The sequence below is a fragment of the Phaseolus vulgaris genome, chromosome 1 (genome assembly GCF_000499845.2).
Source record: "Phaseolus vulgaris cultivar G19833 chromosome 1, P. vulgaris v2.0, whole genome shotgun sequence".
In the NCBI taxonomy this organism is placed as follows: Eukaryota; Viridiplantae; Streptophyta; class Magnoliopsida; order Fabales; family Fabaceae; genus Phaseolus; species Phaseolus vulgaris.
In genome coordinates, this window is record NC_023759.2 from 36,744,711 (window position 1) to 36,764,742 (window position 20,032).

General features: G+C 35.6%; 1 protein-coding gene and 1 pseudogene across 1 annotated transcript; both read left to right on the top strand.

The window, feature by feature from the left end:
- The first annotated feature begins 1,338 nt into the window (after window positions 1–1,338).
- On the top strand, window positions 1,339–4,189 carry LOC137814044 (putative disease resistance protein RGA3). The gene has a single exon (XM_068616578.1). It carries the CDS (start codon window positions 1,389–1,391, stop codon window positions 4,014–4,016), a length of 2,628 nt encoding a protein of 875 aa, XP_068472679.1. The 5' UTR covers window positions 1,339–1,388; the 3' UTR covers window positions 4,017–4,189.
- A 5,623-nt stretch (window positions 4,190–9,812) lies between these two features.
- LOC137814045 (putative disease resistance protein RGA3) lies at window positions 9,813–18,074 on the top strand (annotated as a pseudogene).
- Window positions 18,075–20,032: the final 1,958 nt, after the last annotated feature.

Here is a 20,032-nt window from a genome sequence, read left to right on the forward strand (position 1 = left end):
TGATTCATCATTTGGTTTGGCCATGACCACCATTAATGTTTACCGTATTGCTATTTCCATTCTACATTGCATTTCATCGATTACTTAGTGTTGATTTTCATCATTGTCTTTGTGAAGTGAACATTCATATTTACTGTTCCTTCCGGTTGACCAAATTCGTCTTCGTGCGTCTACGTCACTCTCACGTCCAGAATCCTTGCGCTCGCACGTGCTTTCCCTTTGGTTGAATGCCTGAAAAAACAAAGACAAAGGGCGCCCTAGAGGCCATTTGCACTCCAACGCTCAAGCCAATCTTAGGGCTAGGGAACACCAAAACTCTTTACGTAAAACTGTAACTGTGTGTGTTAAGTGGCGCAAATGAATAACGTACCTTGCCAAGTTTGTTACTTCCCTTTATATAGATTGAAAACTAGGGTTTCCACTGTTTCCATTACCCGAAATAGGTTTCCTGAGGGGGTGGGCCCCAACGCCACAACTACCCACTCTTAGGATAACCTAGCGCGTGGGGTTCCCTAACTGGAGTGCAACCTCTGACAAGATGACCACCTGGATGCCTCCTTGTGCACCTGATCTCTGTGGTCACACGTCTTGGTAGTGCCCTAGCTGTTCACGTGCCATGCATGCAGCTCACTGCTGGAACGTGACCCTCACAGGTTGTATCCTTTCCAGTGCTCTATACTTGTGTTACGCCTAAACGCGTCATCAACTCCACACACATGGACTCTCGTGACCTAGGCTTCTCCCCTACTGATAACTGGTGTGTGGTCTGGGATCCACCTCTCGTGGCCCAGCTCTGCTGTTCGAGTCCCCGATGTCCGACCTCTCCACACTGCCTAGTGGCACGTCAGTACATCCTGATGACCGATGTCTGACCACTCTTTGGTTCCTTGGCGCACGTGCCTCGGGAGGCACTGACCCACGCCGCTTGTGAGACCCCGCTTACGTGGCCCCACATTACTAGTGGTCCCGAATACTGGCCGGTACACTTACTTAACCATTTGGTTAAGTTCGTGTTCAATGAGAATCTTCCTTAGATTTCACTATAAAATTGCTAAAATCCCAACTCTAAGTAGAGTGTCCCCATAAAATGGAACCATAAAAAAATCAACTTACACCACTCTTAATCTATTTAATGTTTTAATTAAAACATTCAAAAATAAACCTTGCAAAAGATATGAAATACTTCAGACTTAAACTCAATCCGTTGACTTAACACCAAAAGATAAACAACCAAAAGTAACATTTAACCTTAAACAGTGAAAATTGACTCAGAGAGACTTAAGCTCTATTTCGTGACCTGTCACAAGACTGTACGGGTATAATGGACATGGAAGGCCAATCCCCACAAACACAATATAACAACTACTTTGTGCTCTTTCACCAAGAACATGGCCGAATATTTTGTCTTCGAAATTGCTGAATCACTGCTAGGGAAGCTTGCATCTAATCTTTATGAAGAAGTTTCTCGAGCCTTTGATCTGTATGAGGATGTGCAAGGTCTGAGAGACACCCTGTTAATTGTAAAAGGCGTGCTGTTGGATGCTGAGGAGAAGAAGGAGAAGAAGCATGGGTTGCGTGAATGGCTCAGGCATATTCAAAACGTTTGCCTAGATGCTGAAGATGTGTTGGATGGATTTGAGAGCCAAAGCCTGAGAAAACAAGTTCTCAAAGCTTCAGGCAGCACAAGGATGAAGGTAGACCACTTCTTTTCTTCATCTAATTCTCTTGTTTTCCGTTTTAGGATGGCTAGGCAAATAAAAAATGTTAGGCGTAGATTGGATAAGATAGCAGCTGATGGGAGCAAGTTTGGTCTTGAGAGGATTGATATTGATCACAGCCGTCTGCAAAGGAGAGAAATGACTTACTCTCATCTTGATGCTTCAAGGGTTATAGGAAGGGAGAAGAATAGGGAAGAAATTATGAAGCTTTTGATGCAACCTCACCTTCATGGTGATGGTTATGGAGATCAAAGTGTTTGTGTTATTCCCATAGTAGGTATTGGAGGGTTGGGAAAGACCACACTAGCAAAGTTGGTGTTCAATGATAAGAGAATGGATGATCTTTTCCCGTTGAAGATGTGGGTGTGTATTTCTGATGACTTTGACATAAGACAGATAATTGTTAAAATCATCAACTCTGCTTCTGATCCAACCATTTCTGTTGTTCCCCAAGAAAGCATTGACAATTTAGATATTGAGCAGTTACAAAGTCGTCTGAGACACAAACTTTCTTCCCAGAAGTATCTACTAGTCTTGGATGATGTATGGAATGAGGATCGTGCAAAATGGATAGAGTTGAAAGATTTAATTAAAGTTGGTGCAATTGGAAGCAAAATCATAGTGACAACACGGAGTCTCTCAGTTGCTTACATGATGGGGACTATCCCCTCGTATGTTTTAGAAGGTCTTTCTGCGGAGAATTGCTTATCTCTGTTTCTCAAATGGGCATTTAGGGAAGGTGAAGAAAAAGAACACCCAAACCTAGTGGAAATTGGAAAAGAAATAGTAAAAAAGTGCGGAGGGGTTCCACTAGCACTGAAAACTTCAGGAAGTTCCCTGTTCTCAGTTTTTGATTTAGAAAGATGGGAAATTATGAGAGACCATGAGCTATGGAACCTAAAACAACAGAAAGATGACATTTTACCTTCCCTAAAGTTGAGCTATGATCAAATGCCATCCTATTTGAGGCACTGTTTTGCTTTCTTTTCTCTTTATCCTAAAGATTTTGACTTTACCAGTGCTGAAATGGCTAACTTTTGGGTCACACTTGGATTACTTGGATCACCATTTGGAAGTCAGAAGATAGAGAATGTAGGAAAACTATATATATATGAATTATATTCAAGATCATTTCTGGAGGACTTTGGCACACACTACTATTTTAAACTACATGATTTGGTACATGATCTTTCGCTGTATGTTGCGAAAGAGGAGTTTCTAATGGTGAACTCCCACACTCACAAAATACCTGAGCAAATAAGGCATATATCAGTTGTTGAAAATGACTCACTAAGCCATACTTTGTTCCCCAAGTTCAGAGGTGTGAGAACTATAATATTTCCCGTTGATGGAGTGGGTGTTGGCAGTGAATATCTTTTGGAAACATGGATAAAAAGATACAAATACTTACGTCATTTAGATTTAAGTGATTCCTCTTTTGAGACACTTCCTAATTCAATTGCTAAATTAGAGCATCTGCGAGCTCTCAGTCTTGATAATAATTGCAGAATAAAAAGACTTCCTAATTCTTTTTGCAAACTCCAAAACTTACAAATGTTGTCTTTAAGAGGATGCTTGGGCCTTGAAACATTGCCTAAACGGTTAGGAATGTTAGTCAGCCTCCGAAAATTGTATATAACCACAAAACAGTCTACTTTGTCAGAGGATGAATTTGCAAGCATGAACAGTCTTCATACTTTGATTTTTGACTACTGTGACAATTTGAAGTTTTTGTTCCGAGGAGCACAGGCACAACTCCCATCCCTTGAAGTTTTGACCATTCAATCATGTGGGAACCTGGAGTCCTTACCTCTTCATCTTCTCCCTAAACTTGAGGTTCTGATTGTAACAAGGTGCGTGATGCTAAACCTGTCCTTCAACAGCGAAAGACCAATCCAAAGATTGATGATGAAATATTTGCATATTGAGCAATGTGCACGGCAACAGACATTGCCTCAATGGATTCAAGGAGCCTCCAACACTTTGAGAACATTGTTAATTTCAAATTTTCATTGTCTTGAGAAGCTTCCTGAGTGGCTTAACACAATGACTGATCTTAAGATGCTCCATATTGTTAACTGTCCTCAGTTGTTGCATCTTCCAAGTGAGATGCATCGTCTACGAGCCCTTGAAGATTTGATCATAGATGGTTGCCCTGAATTGGGTCGAAAATGTGAACCACAGTCTGGTGAGTACTGGTCCTTTATCTCTCACATCAAATGTGTTTCCATTGGAGAAACAAGAAAAAGGAAACTTCTTTTTCAAATGCTTTCACGACTGCGCTTGAAATACACTTAGTAAAATTGAAATGATGCACACCATGGGAGCTGCACTTTAAAATCTGATCATGTATGAAATCATCTAACATTAATATTATTTTGTGGCTATCTTAACAGATCTTTACACTTTTATAGCTGGTATCTTGAATATTTCAATAATCAATTTGAGATAAAAGATATGGGTTAGTTGGATTTTTTGTTGTGCATGTCTCTCCGTATCCTTAATCTGCTTCTTGATAAAATGTGATTAAAATTAAAGTTAAAGGTATATTATAAAAATTAGTTATATTTTCAATACAAACATGTGCAGAAAAGCTCTTAGACGATAGATGATCACTCACAACCGTAGTTATAAGGTATACTTAGACGACGATTATTTTGACCAATCGTCAACTATTACTACAAGAAAAAAATGTTTTAATGGGGGTTATTTAGCAGAAGTTAATATAACCCTAAAAATTGATTTAATTAACGATTTTTTTTAACCTTGTGAAGTTCCAAAGGTTACTCTAAAAGCTCAACAAAATAATGGAGGTTTTTTTAACCATCGTTAAATTTTTAAAGATTTATTTTAAAAGCTTAGCAAAATAATGGAGTTTTTTTAACATTTGTTAAATTCCAAATTTTTATTTTAAAACCTCAACAAAATAACAGAGGTTTTATAATTTTAATTAAATTCCAAAGGATTATTCTAAAATCTCTATAAAATTTTGAAAGTGTAACTTTACATTACAAATAAGTTTTTTAAAGTTTCAAAAGTTTATTTTAAAAATTTAGCAAAATAACGTTGGATAATAAGTATTTCAACAACTAATCTTGGATGATGAGTATTTCAACAATATTTGCATATTTTTTATGATTCACTACAAGAAAAAAAAAGGTTTTACCCAAGGTTAATATAACCCTAGGAATTTATTTAATTAATGAAGGTTTTTTTTATCATTCGTTAAGTTCCAAAGGTTATTTTAAAACCTCAGCAAAATAACGAATGTTTTTTTAACCTTCGTTAAATTCCAAAGGTTTATTTTTAAAACCTAAGAAAAATAACAAAGACTTTTTTTTGTTGGGTTTATTAGTGTCAAGTTCAAGAGGGGGTGAATTGAGCTTATAAAATTTTGGCAAGAAACCTGTTTTTTAGAAAAACTTACAAAAAGAACAGATTGATTCATAACAAAACAAATTTATTTTTCTAATTATACATGCACTTTCATAAAATTAAATAAACAAATTAGTTTCAGAATCAATGTGTTAAATTTTCAACCTTACACCAAACAGATTATGAGCAAAGTTTTAAGCAACACTTGCAGAAGTGATTGTCAAAGATTCAAAAAACAAGGAGTTCAATCTCAAATTTATAGAAACTGTTATTGAAAAGAATTTGAATTTTGAAATCAATTATTTAGAAGATTTTATTACTTGCTTCAACTAGCTAGTATCCACTGGTTTAATGATTTCTTAAGCACACAAGAATTTCATACAATCTTAAAGAACACTTTATGAAGCAATCTAGAAACAATAGATTCAATTTTAAATAAACAGATTCTTTCTAGAAGAGTATATCAATTATTTCAGTTATCAAGAAGAGATAGAGGCACACACAGATTTATACTGGTTCACTCAATAAGAGCTACGTCCAATTTAACCTTACACCAAGGTGATTTTCACTAAACCAAATCAAATCTTTACACAAACCTCTTGGTTCTTGAACCCTTCAAGAACAAAGACAAAACAATGCTGAAAAACCCTATTTCAGCACCACCCACACTCTTAGAAACCCTATCAAGAAGTGCAATACAAACACCCTTACACAAGAAGAAAAATAGGAATGAAAAAACTTGAGTTGGGAATACAAGAACCCAGAAACAGATCACCCTTGATGTTGAACTATGACAAAATCTGAAAACTCTTCTCCAAGAAGCACTAACACAAGGACACTTGAAGTTTTTGAGAGAACTTTTCAAAAAACAAAGGAAAGATCTCAAAACAATTACTGAAAGCTTTTGAAACTGTGTGTACAACGTAATTTTCTCAACAACATTAACATGAAAGAATTTCAGAAAACAGTTAGAAAGTTGTTATCAAAATAACAGATTGAAATTTAAATGAACAAATTGCTTTTCGAAAAAGTAGCTGGTGGTTATCTAACCACTTCCAGGTCAGCTGTAACGGTCATATTTAGCCACAAAATGACTTTGATCTTAAACATAGAGCTTCCAAAAAAACTTAGTAATTTTTGCTTTTAAAAGAACTTAACATTTTTGTTCTAGTGCATAAAAGAATCTATTGTTTTGAAAAAAAAATAGATTAATTTCGTGATCAGTAAGCTAGTTTTGAAAAACTTAAAACAACTTTTGATAAAACTTTGTAAACCATCCTTTTGCTTGAGCTCGAGTTCATCACCTTGGTTATAAAAGTAAGAGATAGATCACAGTGCAAAAGGAAAATTTAAACAACCTCTAACCTAATATATACCATGAATACAAAACACCATTTTTAAAAAAAGATTTTCTTCGTTAAACACACTCTTTAAGCAAGTTGAGTAGAGACTCCAGCTATCTTCAACCTTTTTAACATTCGTTGAATTCCAAAGGTTTATTTTAAAACTTAGCAAAATAACGAAGATCTTTTTAACATTCGTTAAATTCCAAAGATTTATTGTAGAACCTCAATAAAACTCTCTAGATTTTTTAAACTTCAATAAATAAATATAATTAAATGTATTTATAAATAAATAATTAAAAACTATATAGTTTTAATATATTTTATAACTAAATTCTCTAAAATTTTGAAAGTGTAACTTTACATTACAAATAAGTTTTCTAAAGTTTCAAAAATGTATTTTAAAAACTCAGCAAAATAACCTTGGATACTAAGTATTTCAACAACTAATCTTGGATAATAAATATTTCAACAATATTTGCGTATTTTTTTATGATTGATGGTAGTTGGTTTATATAATTCCTAGTTTTTTTTATTACGAGCTCATACTTCAAAAAATCTGATTTATTTTGTTTTAACTTTTATGTACGTATATTTTATGTGTAATTTTAGTTTTAGTTATAACTGATAATATTTAATTCTCATAATTTTGAAATATTTTAAATTAAGGTCTTTATTTTAAAATGCATCTAATAATTAATTCATTGTGAAAGTAAGAAGTAATAAAGTTAATTTCTCCTCGCAATATGTTCTTGCAATTTTACGATCTTGGCCGATAATTTCTCTTATGGGTCTTGACCTCCCGCCCCTCATACTTTTCTTCTTCTCTACCATCCTTCTGCACAAAAGTGCCTCAAGTGGTCAACCTCACCAACTCTTCTATTTTATCCTTTAGTGCGGCGCACTCTTCGGTGGTATGACCGTGATTTCGAGGATACCGACAATGTCGGGTTTGGTCTGCATTGGGGGGATTGGTGTTCTTTTGAAAGGTGGTATTAAGTCGATGTTTAGGGCCTCGTCCAGGACTCTCAACCTTTCAATCGTTAGGGGTGTGTATTGGAGGAATCTAGTCTGCTTTGGGAATTCCCTTGGTCTTTTGGGAGGCCGCATGGGTCGTTGTGCCTCCTCTACCCGTCAGGTTCTTGCATCTTCACTTACCTTCGTTTTGAACTCTCGAAGCTCTTCCAGCTACATAAACTTTGTCGCCCTCTATCTTAGCTCGTCCATGCTTCTGGCTGGTGTTTTTCACAAGCTATCAGATAGTGGTCCCGACTTCAATGCAATTACCAACTGATGTAAGGCCACCTCTAGGCTCAAGTCTCGAATACTAAGGGCTACCTTTTCGAATCTCTCCATGAAGGATCAGAGTGTCTTGAACCTTCCTTGCTTGATGTTTACTAAGGCAAGGGAGGTCAGGTGATGTGTTTTGCTTGTGGCGAACTGAGAGAATTTTGACACTAGCGTGTCAAAACAATCAATCGTGAAGGGGGTAAACAAGTGAAGTAGTTCAAGGCAACCCCCTTCAACGAACTGGGAAAGACGCGACAAAGAAGGACGTTGTTTGTCGTATACAAGGTGACTTGAGTGATGTACACGTCTACATGCTCATCCGGATCAACACTGCCATCGTACTTGTCAATTGCTGGACTCTTTCAGCTGGGCGGAAGAGTTACTATTGCATGATTGATTCCATGAAGGGGTGTCAGCAGGAAGACATCCCTACCGCTCCATTCGAGTCGGTGTGCATCGTGTGGTGATGTGTGTTATTCTCTCCTTCCATTCGTGTCAACGTTTTGCTTTTCGAATGCTCACGATTTCTTGAATCCTCTTGGCCTGTCGGGGTGTGTCCAAGGTCTAGTTTTCTCCTCATGATTTCATTCTCAGCCTTCAGGTCGGCTATCTCCTTTTCATTTTTCTGTTTCAAGTTCTCAAGTTCTTTCCTCATTGCTGACATCATGGTTATCGGATCCGCAGTCGGTTTTCCGTTTTCCCTATCGTTTCCCATCATGCTCCAGGTGGTTACCATGCAGTTGTTCGATAGGTTTTTATTCGGCCCCACGGTGGGTGCCAAAATGTTCTTACAATTTATCCAAGGCCGAATGTCCCTTATTGAATTCCTCCTGTCTTCTCTTCGATTTCGATCGCTCTTCTTGGATATTCGAGAGGGGGTACCTGCAAAGGCACTTCGACGCTTAAGTCAGATGAGGTCAATTTAAATGATCTAGTTTAGGATTTAGAATAACATTACCTTTCATCACGGGAGTCCCCTCTTATTTATACTATTCTAGTGAGCCTTGTCCAGTCATAACGATTAAGGTAGGCCCAATAAGTGCATAATCATGCTTTGTTACTCCTAATTGGGATTAATGTATTTAACTTGAGACGTGACGTGGATCTTTTTTGCCGAGAGGCCGATAGGTCATGGATATAATCGGGCATCCGATCTTTCGATCTCCATAGAGAGGTTGTCCCTTGTTATAACACAATATAATACAACAAATCTCAAGATTCTCCTACTAAATCCAACATTAGTAAGTTAAATATGATTAAATTTTTTGAGATAAATAAAGACTACTTAAGAAAAAGAATTTTCCTACATGAAAATAAAGAAAAAAGATACTGGTTTTTGAAGACCTATTCTCAAGAAGAACTTCATAATTACAGGAAAGAATACTACACATTTTTAGAATCAGTTCAAGAAAATATTCTTTATTTTAGATGGTTTGAAGAAACTGGTTAGACAAATAAAATCTAAATGTCATAAAAATCGATGAAAAAAAAATATGGAGAACTTTGACCAACAAAGTTGCTGTAAAATCCCAGCTTTAGAAGAAATAAAATTCCCAAATATGGAAAACAAGGAGGTAACAACTCTCTTTTGAAATGCATAGAGAAAAATGAAAAATAGATATAAAAGACATTCAAAATATTTGAATATTCATAGTCAACTCGATTATAGCAATCAATTAGAACATCCCTCCACCTTTGATGGAAATGGCGTTACAGAATGGAATATTGATGGAATAACAGAACATCAAATTCGAAGAAAAATCTATAAAATAACTATGGTTGCATCACTCTAAAAAAGACTATTAAATTAATAATTGCTGGATTTAAAATGGATAGTATATTAAAAAAGGAGAGTCACCAACTTATTTTAAAACTCTCTTAATCTATTTAACGTTTTAATTAAAACATTAAAAAATAAACCTTGTAGAAGATATGAAATACTTTAGGCTTAAACTCAATCCGTTGACTTAACACCAAAAGATAAACAACTAAAAGTAACATTTAACCTTAAACAGTGAAAATTGACTAAGAGAGACTTAAGCTCTATTTGTTGACCTGTCACAAGACTGTACGGGTATAATGGACATGGAAGGCCAATCCCCACAAACACAATATAACAACTACTTTGTGCTCTTTCACCAAGAACATGGCCGAATATTTTGTCTTCGAAATTGCTGAATCACTGCTAGGGAAGCTTGCATCTAATCTTTATGAAGAAGTTTCTCGAGCCTTTGATCTATACGAGGATGTGCAAGGTCTGAGAGACACCTTGTTAATTGTAAAAGGCCTGCTGTTGGATGCTGAGGAGAAGAAGGAGAAGAAGCATGGGTTGCGTGAATGGCTCAGGCAGATTCAAAACGTATGCCTAGATCCGGAAGATTTGTTGGATGGATTTGAGAGCCAAAGCCTGAGAAAACAAGTTCTCAAAGCTTCAGGCAGCACCAGGATGAAGGTAGACCACTTCTTTTCTTCATCTAATTCTCTTGTTTTCCGTTTTAGGATGGCTAGGCAAATAAAAAATGTTAGGCGTAGATTGGATAAGATAGCAGCTGATGGGAGCAAGTTTGGTCTTGAGAAGATTGATATTGATCAAAGCTGTCTGCAAAGGAGAGAAATGACTTATTCTCATGTTGATGCTTCACGGGTTATAGGAAGGGAGAAGAATAGGGAAGAAATTATGAAGCTTTTGATGCAACCTCACCTTCACGGTGATGGTTATGGAGATCAAAGTGTTTGTGTTATTCCCATAGTGGGTATTGGAGGGTTGGGAAAGACCACACTAGCAAAGTTGGTGTTCAATGATAAGAGAATGGATGATCTTTTCCCGTTGAAGATGTGGGTGTGTATTTCTGATGACTTTGACATAAGACAGATAATTGTTAAAATCATCAACTCTGCTTCTGATCCAATCATTTCTGCTGTTCCTCAAGAAAGCATTAACAATTTAGATATTGAGCAGTTACAAAGTCGTCTTAGACATAAACTTTCTTACCAGAAGTATCTACTAGTCTTGGATGATGTATGGAATGAGAATCGTTCAAAATGGATAGAGTTGAAAGATTTAATTAAAGTTGGTGCAATTGGAAGCAAAATCATAGTGACAACACGGAGTCACTCAATTGCTTCCATGATGGGCACTGTTCCCTCGTATGTTTTAGAAGGTCTTTCTGCGGAGAATTGCTTATCTATGTTTCTCAAATGGCCATTTAGGGAAGGTGAAGAAAAAGAACACCCAAATCTAGTGGAAATTGGAAAAGAAATAGTGAAGAAGTGCGGAGGGGTTCAACTAGCACTGAAAACTTCAGGAAGTTCCCTGTTCTCAGTATTTGATTTAGAAAGATGGGAAATTATGAGAGATCATGAGCTGTTGAACCTAAAACAACAGAAAGATGACATTTTACCTTCCTTAAAGTTGAGCTATGATCAAATGCCATCCTATTTGAGGCACTGTTTTGCTTTCTTTTCTCTTTATCCTAAAGATTTTGCCTTTACCAGTGCTGAAATGGCTAACTTTTGGGTCACACTTGGATTACTTCGATCAGCATTTGGAAGTCAGCAGATAGAGAATGTTGGAAAACTATATATATATGAGTTATATTCAAGATCATTTCTGGAGGACTTTTTGGACTTTGGCACACATTACTATTTTAAACTACATGATTTGGTACATGATCTTTCGCTGTATGTTGCGAAAGAGGAGTTTCTAATGGTGAACTCCCACACTCACAAAATACCTGAGCAAATAAGGCATATATCAGTTGTTGAAAATGACTCACTAAGCCATACTTTGTTCCCCAAGTTCAGAGGTGTGAGAACTATAATATTTCCCGTTGATGGAGTGGGTGTTGGCAGTGAATATCTTTTGGAAACATGGATAAAAAGATACAAATACTTACGTCATTTAGATTTAAGTGATTCCTCTTTTGAGACATTTCCTAATTCAATTGCTAAATTGGAGCATCTGCGAGCTCTCAGTCTTGATAATAATTGCAGCATAAAAAGACTTCCTAATTCTTTTTGCAAACTCCAAAACTTACAAATTTTGTATTTAAGAAGATGCTTGGGCCTTGAAACATTGCCTAAACGATTAGGGATGTTAATCAGCCTCCGAAAATTGTATATAACCACAAAACAGTCTATGTTGTCAGAGGATGAATTTTTTTTTATCAGCAATAAATTAATAGAATAGATAGGGACATTTAGGGGGTGTCCCAACCCTTTTACAAGTCAATCTCTAATTAAGCGAGCTACACTACAAAGCAGAGTTGAAAAATCACTTAACACTAGAGAGGCTTAAGCTAAAGAGGTATCATTCCAGGTACATGGTCTACACATAAACCAGCATAAGGGCACACTGCAGTGGTCAACAGCTACTAGAAGGGTGCGTAGGGTGATTTCCTTCCCATCCCTTTCCAGCGTGACAAAACTTTCTAAGTGACATAATCTACTTCTTACAAGAATCATAATGTGCCAAAAAGCCAGCCCCCAACCTCCACTACTAGAAAGATTCCATATCCTCTTGCTTCTTCCTTCTGCATACGTGTCATGGTCACTCCTTTAGTCTTGCAAAGCTTTTGAGTTCACCCTGCATTAGCAGTTGCCATCAAGGGAGCAACAACCACTAACACATGTGGTAGCAGCAACATTTGAACCCGTAACCCCCTACATCCCTTCTAAACGCTGCCAGGCATATACTTCCCACTATAATATAACCAACCTCCCCACAACACACCTGGGAACCTCAGCACCTTGCATCAGCCGCAACCCGCCTAGGATGTCCCATCCTAATATACACCAATTCACCCGGCTACATCTGCTGCATGAACATGACATTCTTCTTTACTACTTCACAAAACAGGTTCACAAGTTGAAACAACACCAAGTCAATTATATCAATACACAACATAATTCCCCTTTAGGCCCCGTTGCAACACCTAATATGGATAAGTCCTCGTCAGAAGGTGTTGGCCTTTCACATGGTTTAATACCTGCAACCAGACAGAATCAATCCCCGGTATCAAGGGGCCCAAAGCAGCATATACAACATTTACTATCTATACAGACAACAGGTTGTTGCTATCCAATTCAGGGTCTTCTTGGGCAACCCAAACCATCTTCTATGTTCTACTTCCACCATACTCCAACAAGTTCATCACAAGGTTGGTCCATCACAGAGCACCTAACCAACTAGCCAAGGTAATTGCCGCTGGAAATTTACCATTCTTTTAACAGCCACATATGTTGCACCAAACCTTGGCCTCCCTGCAAGAGAGTAGTTCATTTCTTCATCCTACAGAGCCTTGGAACACTCCGCTCCCTCCCAGCATAAAGTTTCTTCCTATGGTGATCACCTTCAGTACGTTACTCCTCCTCCTTTGCAGCCAAACTCTGTCATACTTGGCTCCAAGCCAAGACTAATCACACTGATCACATTGTCTGTTCAACCTTCACTTGTGTTTCCTCTACCTGAGATAACCCCTCTCGTCCATCCAGTCCTTACTCCTTGGTCTGTTTTACTCTTCCTGCAAATTCACACCATCTTGTAATCCTCATCACCACTAGTAGACCACATATGCTTGTTTGATTAGTACCACATGTATGTGTCTATCATGTGTCATTACTGTACCAGAATACAACACCAAAGTATAGCATCACTTGGCCACCAAAAACCTAATGTCTACCCTCTTCCATCACCTGCCTTCCAATTTACTTTCACCTCCCTCACCATTTTTGACCTTCAGCCCGCCAGAGCCCTCCTAGCAACCAATTTTACTTTTGCTTAAGTTCAATTAAGATCATAATACCTGCATCCAAAAAACCTTCTTTAAACACCACATAGCGGACTTATGACCTCACACCCTTATCCTCTCCCCCTCAAACACCATCCTTCCCCATTTATTTGTAACTTCTAATCCAGATAAGGGGATTCAGCATCCAATCTGTAAAAGAATAGCTAAAGGAGGAGCCCCTGTGCTTTAGCCACTGCCAGGACTTAAGCTGGACTTTCTGAACAATCTCCTCCACATCTACTTTCCCTTGACTAAAGACAACAGAATTCCTTTGCTCCCATATACATGCCACTATAGTTGCCCACACTCCTTTCCAAAAGAGATTTTGTCTACTACTAAGTTGGGGTAGGTAAAAACTTTCAAAATGAGATAAGATGGCATTCTGCTGGACCGACACAATGCCGATCCATCTAAGACATAACACCCACACCCTCTGAGCAACATCACATTCTATGAATGTATGTTGACATGTTTCCTCCTTTAACTCACACATAGCACAGAGAATTGTATTCAGGATCACCCCTCTTCTGCTCAAATTTTCTCTTGTAGGTATTCTACCTATAAGAACTCTCCACGCTGTGGTTATCACACTGGGGAAGGTTTTGATTTTCCAGAGATAACTGAACACATCATTTTGGGAGCTTCTAACGGATGAGCTATACATTCATACGCAGAATTAACAGAAAATAGCCCCGAATCATCAAACCCCCACACCCGTATATCTTCCTGATCCCTTGATAGCCTAACTCTTGATAAGTGCATAGCCAAATCTGATTCCAACATGTTTTCCCACTCAAATCTAACTCTTCTCCATCTATGTTTCCATTCCCATACTGAGTCTACCCAAGAGCCAACCTCTTCCACCTTTTGGCCCTGGTTCAAAGAGATTGAATAGAGCCTAGGAAATAAGGTTTTGAGACTACTATTACCGGTCCATGCATCCTCCCAAAATCTTACTTTGTCTCCACTTCCTACTTTCCATACAATTTGCTGATTAAACCAACCTTCTCCTTCTCCCTCCGTGCACACTTTATGTAGGTCTCTTCACCACCAGGATTGGACTTTTATTGGTGCTTGCTGGCATTCTAAATCCACCCCATACTTGGAAACTAACAGCTCCTTCCACCTCCCTTTCTCTTCAGATATCAAGCGCCACCTCCATTTAGCCAGAAGAGCATAGTTGAACTTCCTTATATCTCTGATTCCCAAACCACCTTCCTCCTTTGGTTTACACAGTACTTCCCAACTTACCCAAGCAATCGGTTTTTTCTCCTTCCCCCAACCCCATAGGAACCCCATAGGATGAATTTGCAAGCTTGAACAGTCTTCATTCTTTGATTTTTGAATACTGTGACAATTTGAAGTTTTTGTTCCGCGGAGCACAGACACAACTGCCATCCCTTGAAGTTTTGATGATTCAATCATGTGAGAACCTAGAGTCCTTACCTCTTCATCTTCTCCCTAAACTTGAGGTTCTGATTCTAACAAGGTGCGTGATGCTAAATCTGTCCTTGATCAGCGAAAGACCAATCCAAAGATTGATGATTAAAAATTTGTATATTGAGCAATGTCCACGGCCACTACTAAAAAAATCAGTATTATCTACGAATTTTTACCCACGAATCTAAATTCGTAGGTAAATTCAGCATTACCTACGGACATTACCTACAAACAACATTACCTACGGACAATACTCACAGATTCTGAATTCGTAGGTAAATTCAGCATTACCTACCAACTATTATCCACGAATCTTATTACCTACCAACTTTTACCTATGGATATCTATTACCTACCAACTATTACCACAAATCTCTATTACCTACGAACTATCACTCACGGATCTCTATTATCTACCAACTATTATCATAATAATTATATACATAATATTAAAAATATTAATATCATATGAAGAATTATAAAATCATAATTAATATTCATAAACAATAAAAACCATAACTAATTTTTGAATATTATTAATATTATAAAATTAATAATATTAATATAATAAAATTTAAATAATATAATTACTATTTTATTAATAGTATTAATAGTTTTAATAGTACTAATAGTTTTAATAGTACTAATGGTACTACTAATGGTATTAATAACATTAATAACATTTAATAATATTAATAACATTAATAACATTTAATAATATTAATAACATTAATAACATTTATTTAATAATATTAATAACATTTAATAAGATTAATAAGATTAATAATATTATTAATAACATTAATAACATTTAATAACAATTAATAATATTAATAAAATTTAATAATATTAATAACATTAATAATATTAATAATATTAATAACATTTAATAATATTAATAAGATAATAATATTAATAATATTTAATAATATAAATAATATGAATAATATTAATAATATTTATTTAATAATAATAATAATATAATAATATTTAATAATATTAATAATATTTATAATATTTAACAGTATTATAATATTTAACAGTATTATAATATTAATAATATTTAATAATATTTAACAATATTATAATATTTAACAATATTATAATATTTAACAATATTATAATATTTAACAATATTATAATATTTAACAATATTATAATATTTAACAATATTATAATATTAATAATATTTAATAATAATAATAATATATTAAATATATGAAGAATGTTATTAATTTTTATTTTATTAGTTATATTAATATTGATAATTATAATCATAAATATAATAATAATCATAATATGACAACAAAACTTTATTGGTGGAATGGTTAAAGCTTCTATGGACATTCCTCATTAAAATTTTAAAAATATAGTATATTAACATTACCTACGGACTGCAGTTGGTGGGGCTGTTTCCGTTACCCACGAACACCGTATTCGTAGGTAAATTACTGACGCCTACATTACATACGGATTTTTGTTCGTAGGTATTCCATAGGTAATGTTGATTTACCTACGGTTTTTTGCTGTTACCTACGGATTTCTTCCGTAGATAAATGCGATTTTTCTTGTAGTGGGCTACATACATTGCCTCAATGGATTCAAGGAGCCTCCAACACTTTGAGAACATTGTCAATTTTAAATTGTCATTGTCTGGAGAAGCTTCCTGAGTGGCTTAACACAATGACTCATCTTAAGATGCTCCATATTGTTAACTGTCCTTAGTTGTTGCATCTCCCAAGTGAGATGCATCGTCTAGGAGCCCTTGAAGATTTGATCATAGATGGTTGCCCTGAATTGGGTCAAAAATGTGAACCACAGTCTGGTGAGTACTGGTCCTTTATCGCTCACATCAAATGTGTTTCCATTGGAGAAACAAAGAAAAGGAAACTCCTTTTTCAAATGCTTTCACGACTGCGCTTGAACTGCACTAAGTAAAATTGAAATGATGCACACCATGGGAGCTGCAATTTAAATTCTGATCATGTATGAAATCATTTAACATTAATATTATATTGTGGCCATCTTAACATATCTTTTAATCAATAATCAATAATCACGACTACACTTTTATAGCTGGTATCTTTAATATTTCCATAATCAATTTGAGATAAAAGATAAGGGTTAGCTGGATTTATTGTTGTGCATGTTTCTCCGTTAATATGAATCTTCTCCTTGATAAAAAAATGTGATTAAAATGAAAGTTAAAGGTAAAGTTTGTGCTGATATATTATAAAAATTAGTCATACTTTCAATACACACTAGTGGAGAAAATCTCTTAAATGATTACTCACAATTGTAGTTGTACCGTCCCGATAAATGGCTAGGAATTAAGCTGAGCTACCTGGGTCTCCATACCGACCGAGAGGCTAATCAGAGTCCGTCCAGATCACGGTATAAATGCTAAACGCAGTATTCCTGATTACGTTATAAATGCTAAATGCAGTATTCCTGATTACACTATAAATGGTGACGCAATATTCCTGATTACGCAATAAATATTCCTTGATTATATCACATAAACCTTAATTTATTTGCCTAATATCCCTTATCATATTACATAAATGCTCCAGTTATATTACATGATATTCATATTTTATGTAAAGTTATCATAATGTGACACATTGATGCCTAGAGGAATTAGAGTAAAAAATCCAAGCCTATGAAGCTTATAAATAGACAACCACCCACATGGAGTATCTCAACTTGTATCTTTGCAATATATCTCACTATATACATTAATATTTTGTGCTCTCACTGACTTGAGCGTCGGAGTGTAATCGTAGGTGGAACCCCCTTCGTCCCCAGGAGATATGTTCGCTAAAGCCTGGAGGTAGTTACCAGCACCTCATCCAGTTGGCCGACCGAGCACCAGAAGGGAACCCAAGGAGAGCTCATCCATACTCCGACCGACTTCGAGTCGACGAGAAAGTAGTTATAAGGCACATCTAGATGACGATTATTTTGACCAACCATCAACTGATAAGTTCCAATGTGTAGTTTTTATGATTGAGAAAATTGAACACTTTGGAACTTAATTGTTGCTTAATGTTAGAAAATTACCTTAATCTGAGAATAATTGAATCCGATTATATATTTTGAACCAAGAAACAAATGAAGAAATTTAATCTCAATTTTTGTGTAAATTGCAGATGAATATGAAGCATTGAAAGAAAGAAAGCAAAAACTTAATTGGATCACAAGAACATTTAGCTCAAGCTACAGGATTTAGCTCAAGCTACAAGATTTAGCTCAAGCTAAAATTATCCAGATTTGATTAATGGTGCAGTACTAATCTAGCTTAGGCTAGAATTGCTAGCTCAAGCTAAAAAAGCACCGAAAGATCTAGCTTTAGCTAAATTGGCTCACTTGAGCTAAAGTTCATTATATAAATTTTGAAACACAGCTAAAATAGAGGCGGTGGAAAAAGATTGGATTTTTATAGAGAGGTTAGTGAGAGAAAAAGAAGAGAACTCTATTCTAGAAGAAGAATTTGCTCAGATCAACCCTTCTTATGCAGATCAGATCAAGAATGAAGATTGGAGGACCTGTCATGAGTGGCTAAGTGCTTTCTAACTTGGGATTGAATGTAATCTACTATGTTCAAATGTATTCTTGGTGATATATATATATATATATATATATATATATATATATATTATTTTCTTTTCTACTTGTTCTTGGCATTTTCGTTTCATGCTTATTGCTTGATTCTATCTGATCAATGAGGTCTTGATTTTGATCCTTAAATTTAACTGGAAAGTACTTTTAAGGATCTGAAATAGACGAAAATACTTGATAACTTGTATTGCTAGGAATAAATTTCAAGATATTAATTGCATCATAATTATGTTCGTGAAGTTGGATGATTTGTTAGATATATGTATTTGGGAAATTATCTTATGAATTTCATCTGTGAGGAATCAAGGTGAATGACTTTAAATTAAGCATTAAGTAGTTTTGAGTATTATATATTGTATTATTCCAAAATAGAAATGACTGAGATAGACGCAATTCAATCCCAAGTATCTTTATCTATATTTGATAAGTTAATTTTGTTACATCTTGAATCAAATCTTAAACCTTTAAGTTACTTCTTGTGAAATCTTTAATTTGGTTATGAACAAAATTCTCAAAATTATTTTATACATTTGATGAGTTTTATAACAGAACTTCTTAATTAGAATTGTTCCTTGTGGGTTCGACATTCGTACTTTGAAGAGTACTATATTACAGTTGATTCGGTACACTTGCCGGAAAAAATCAACAAGTTTTTGGCGCCGTTGTCGGGGAACAATTTCTTTTAAGAATTTCTGAAGTATAACTTATTAAGTATTTTGAATAGTTTGTTTTCTTTGTGAATAAACACTTGTTTAGATCTTATTCTTTTATCCTGTGTTAATCCTTGCTTGAGTTGTCTTAGATATATGTTATTAAGAGGACAGGTTCCTGAAGATCAATTGGAATTTGACATAGAAATTGAGAAGATAACTAGAAGAAATCAGAGCAAGAAGAGAAAAGAAAAAAAAGAAGCTAGGACAAGCAAAAGGAAAATCTTCCAACACTCTCAACTCACACAATCAAATAGAGTTCCAAATGGCTGATAATAGACAAAATCCACCTAGAAGGACATTGGGAGACTATGCCAGGCAACAAGGACCGAGACATTTCTCCAGCATAGTCATACCTTCTGCAAACAAATCATTAGGAATGAAGCCAACTTTTCTTAGCTTAATCAACACTCATCAATTTACTGGAATGGATCACGAAGACCCTTATACTCATCTATCCACATTCTATGAGTTGGTGGGAACCATGAGCTTCGAGGAAAATGATATTGAATCTGTTTATCTGTTTATCTGTGTCTATTACCTTTTGAGTTGTTCTGTCGGATCGGTCCCTCAAGACCTTTGGTTTCTACCCGAACCTGATGAAAAAAATGGGATCACATCTTATGAACTCGTTGAGAATAATTCTGATCTAGTTCATGGCCTATATTAAAAGTTATTAGTAGAATATATTTTAACCGAAAGATAAGTGTGCGTGCTAATGTGGTTGTTAGGCTACGTAAATACAT

Bases quoted from the DNA above. Each gene is read 5' to 3' on its own strand.
- LOC137814044 (XM_068616578.1), top strand. From the start codon at position 1,389: ATGGCCGAATATTTTGTCTTCGAAATTGCTGAATCACTGCTAGGGAAG.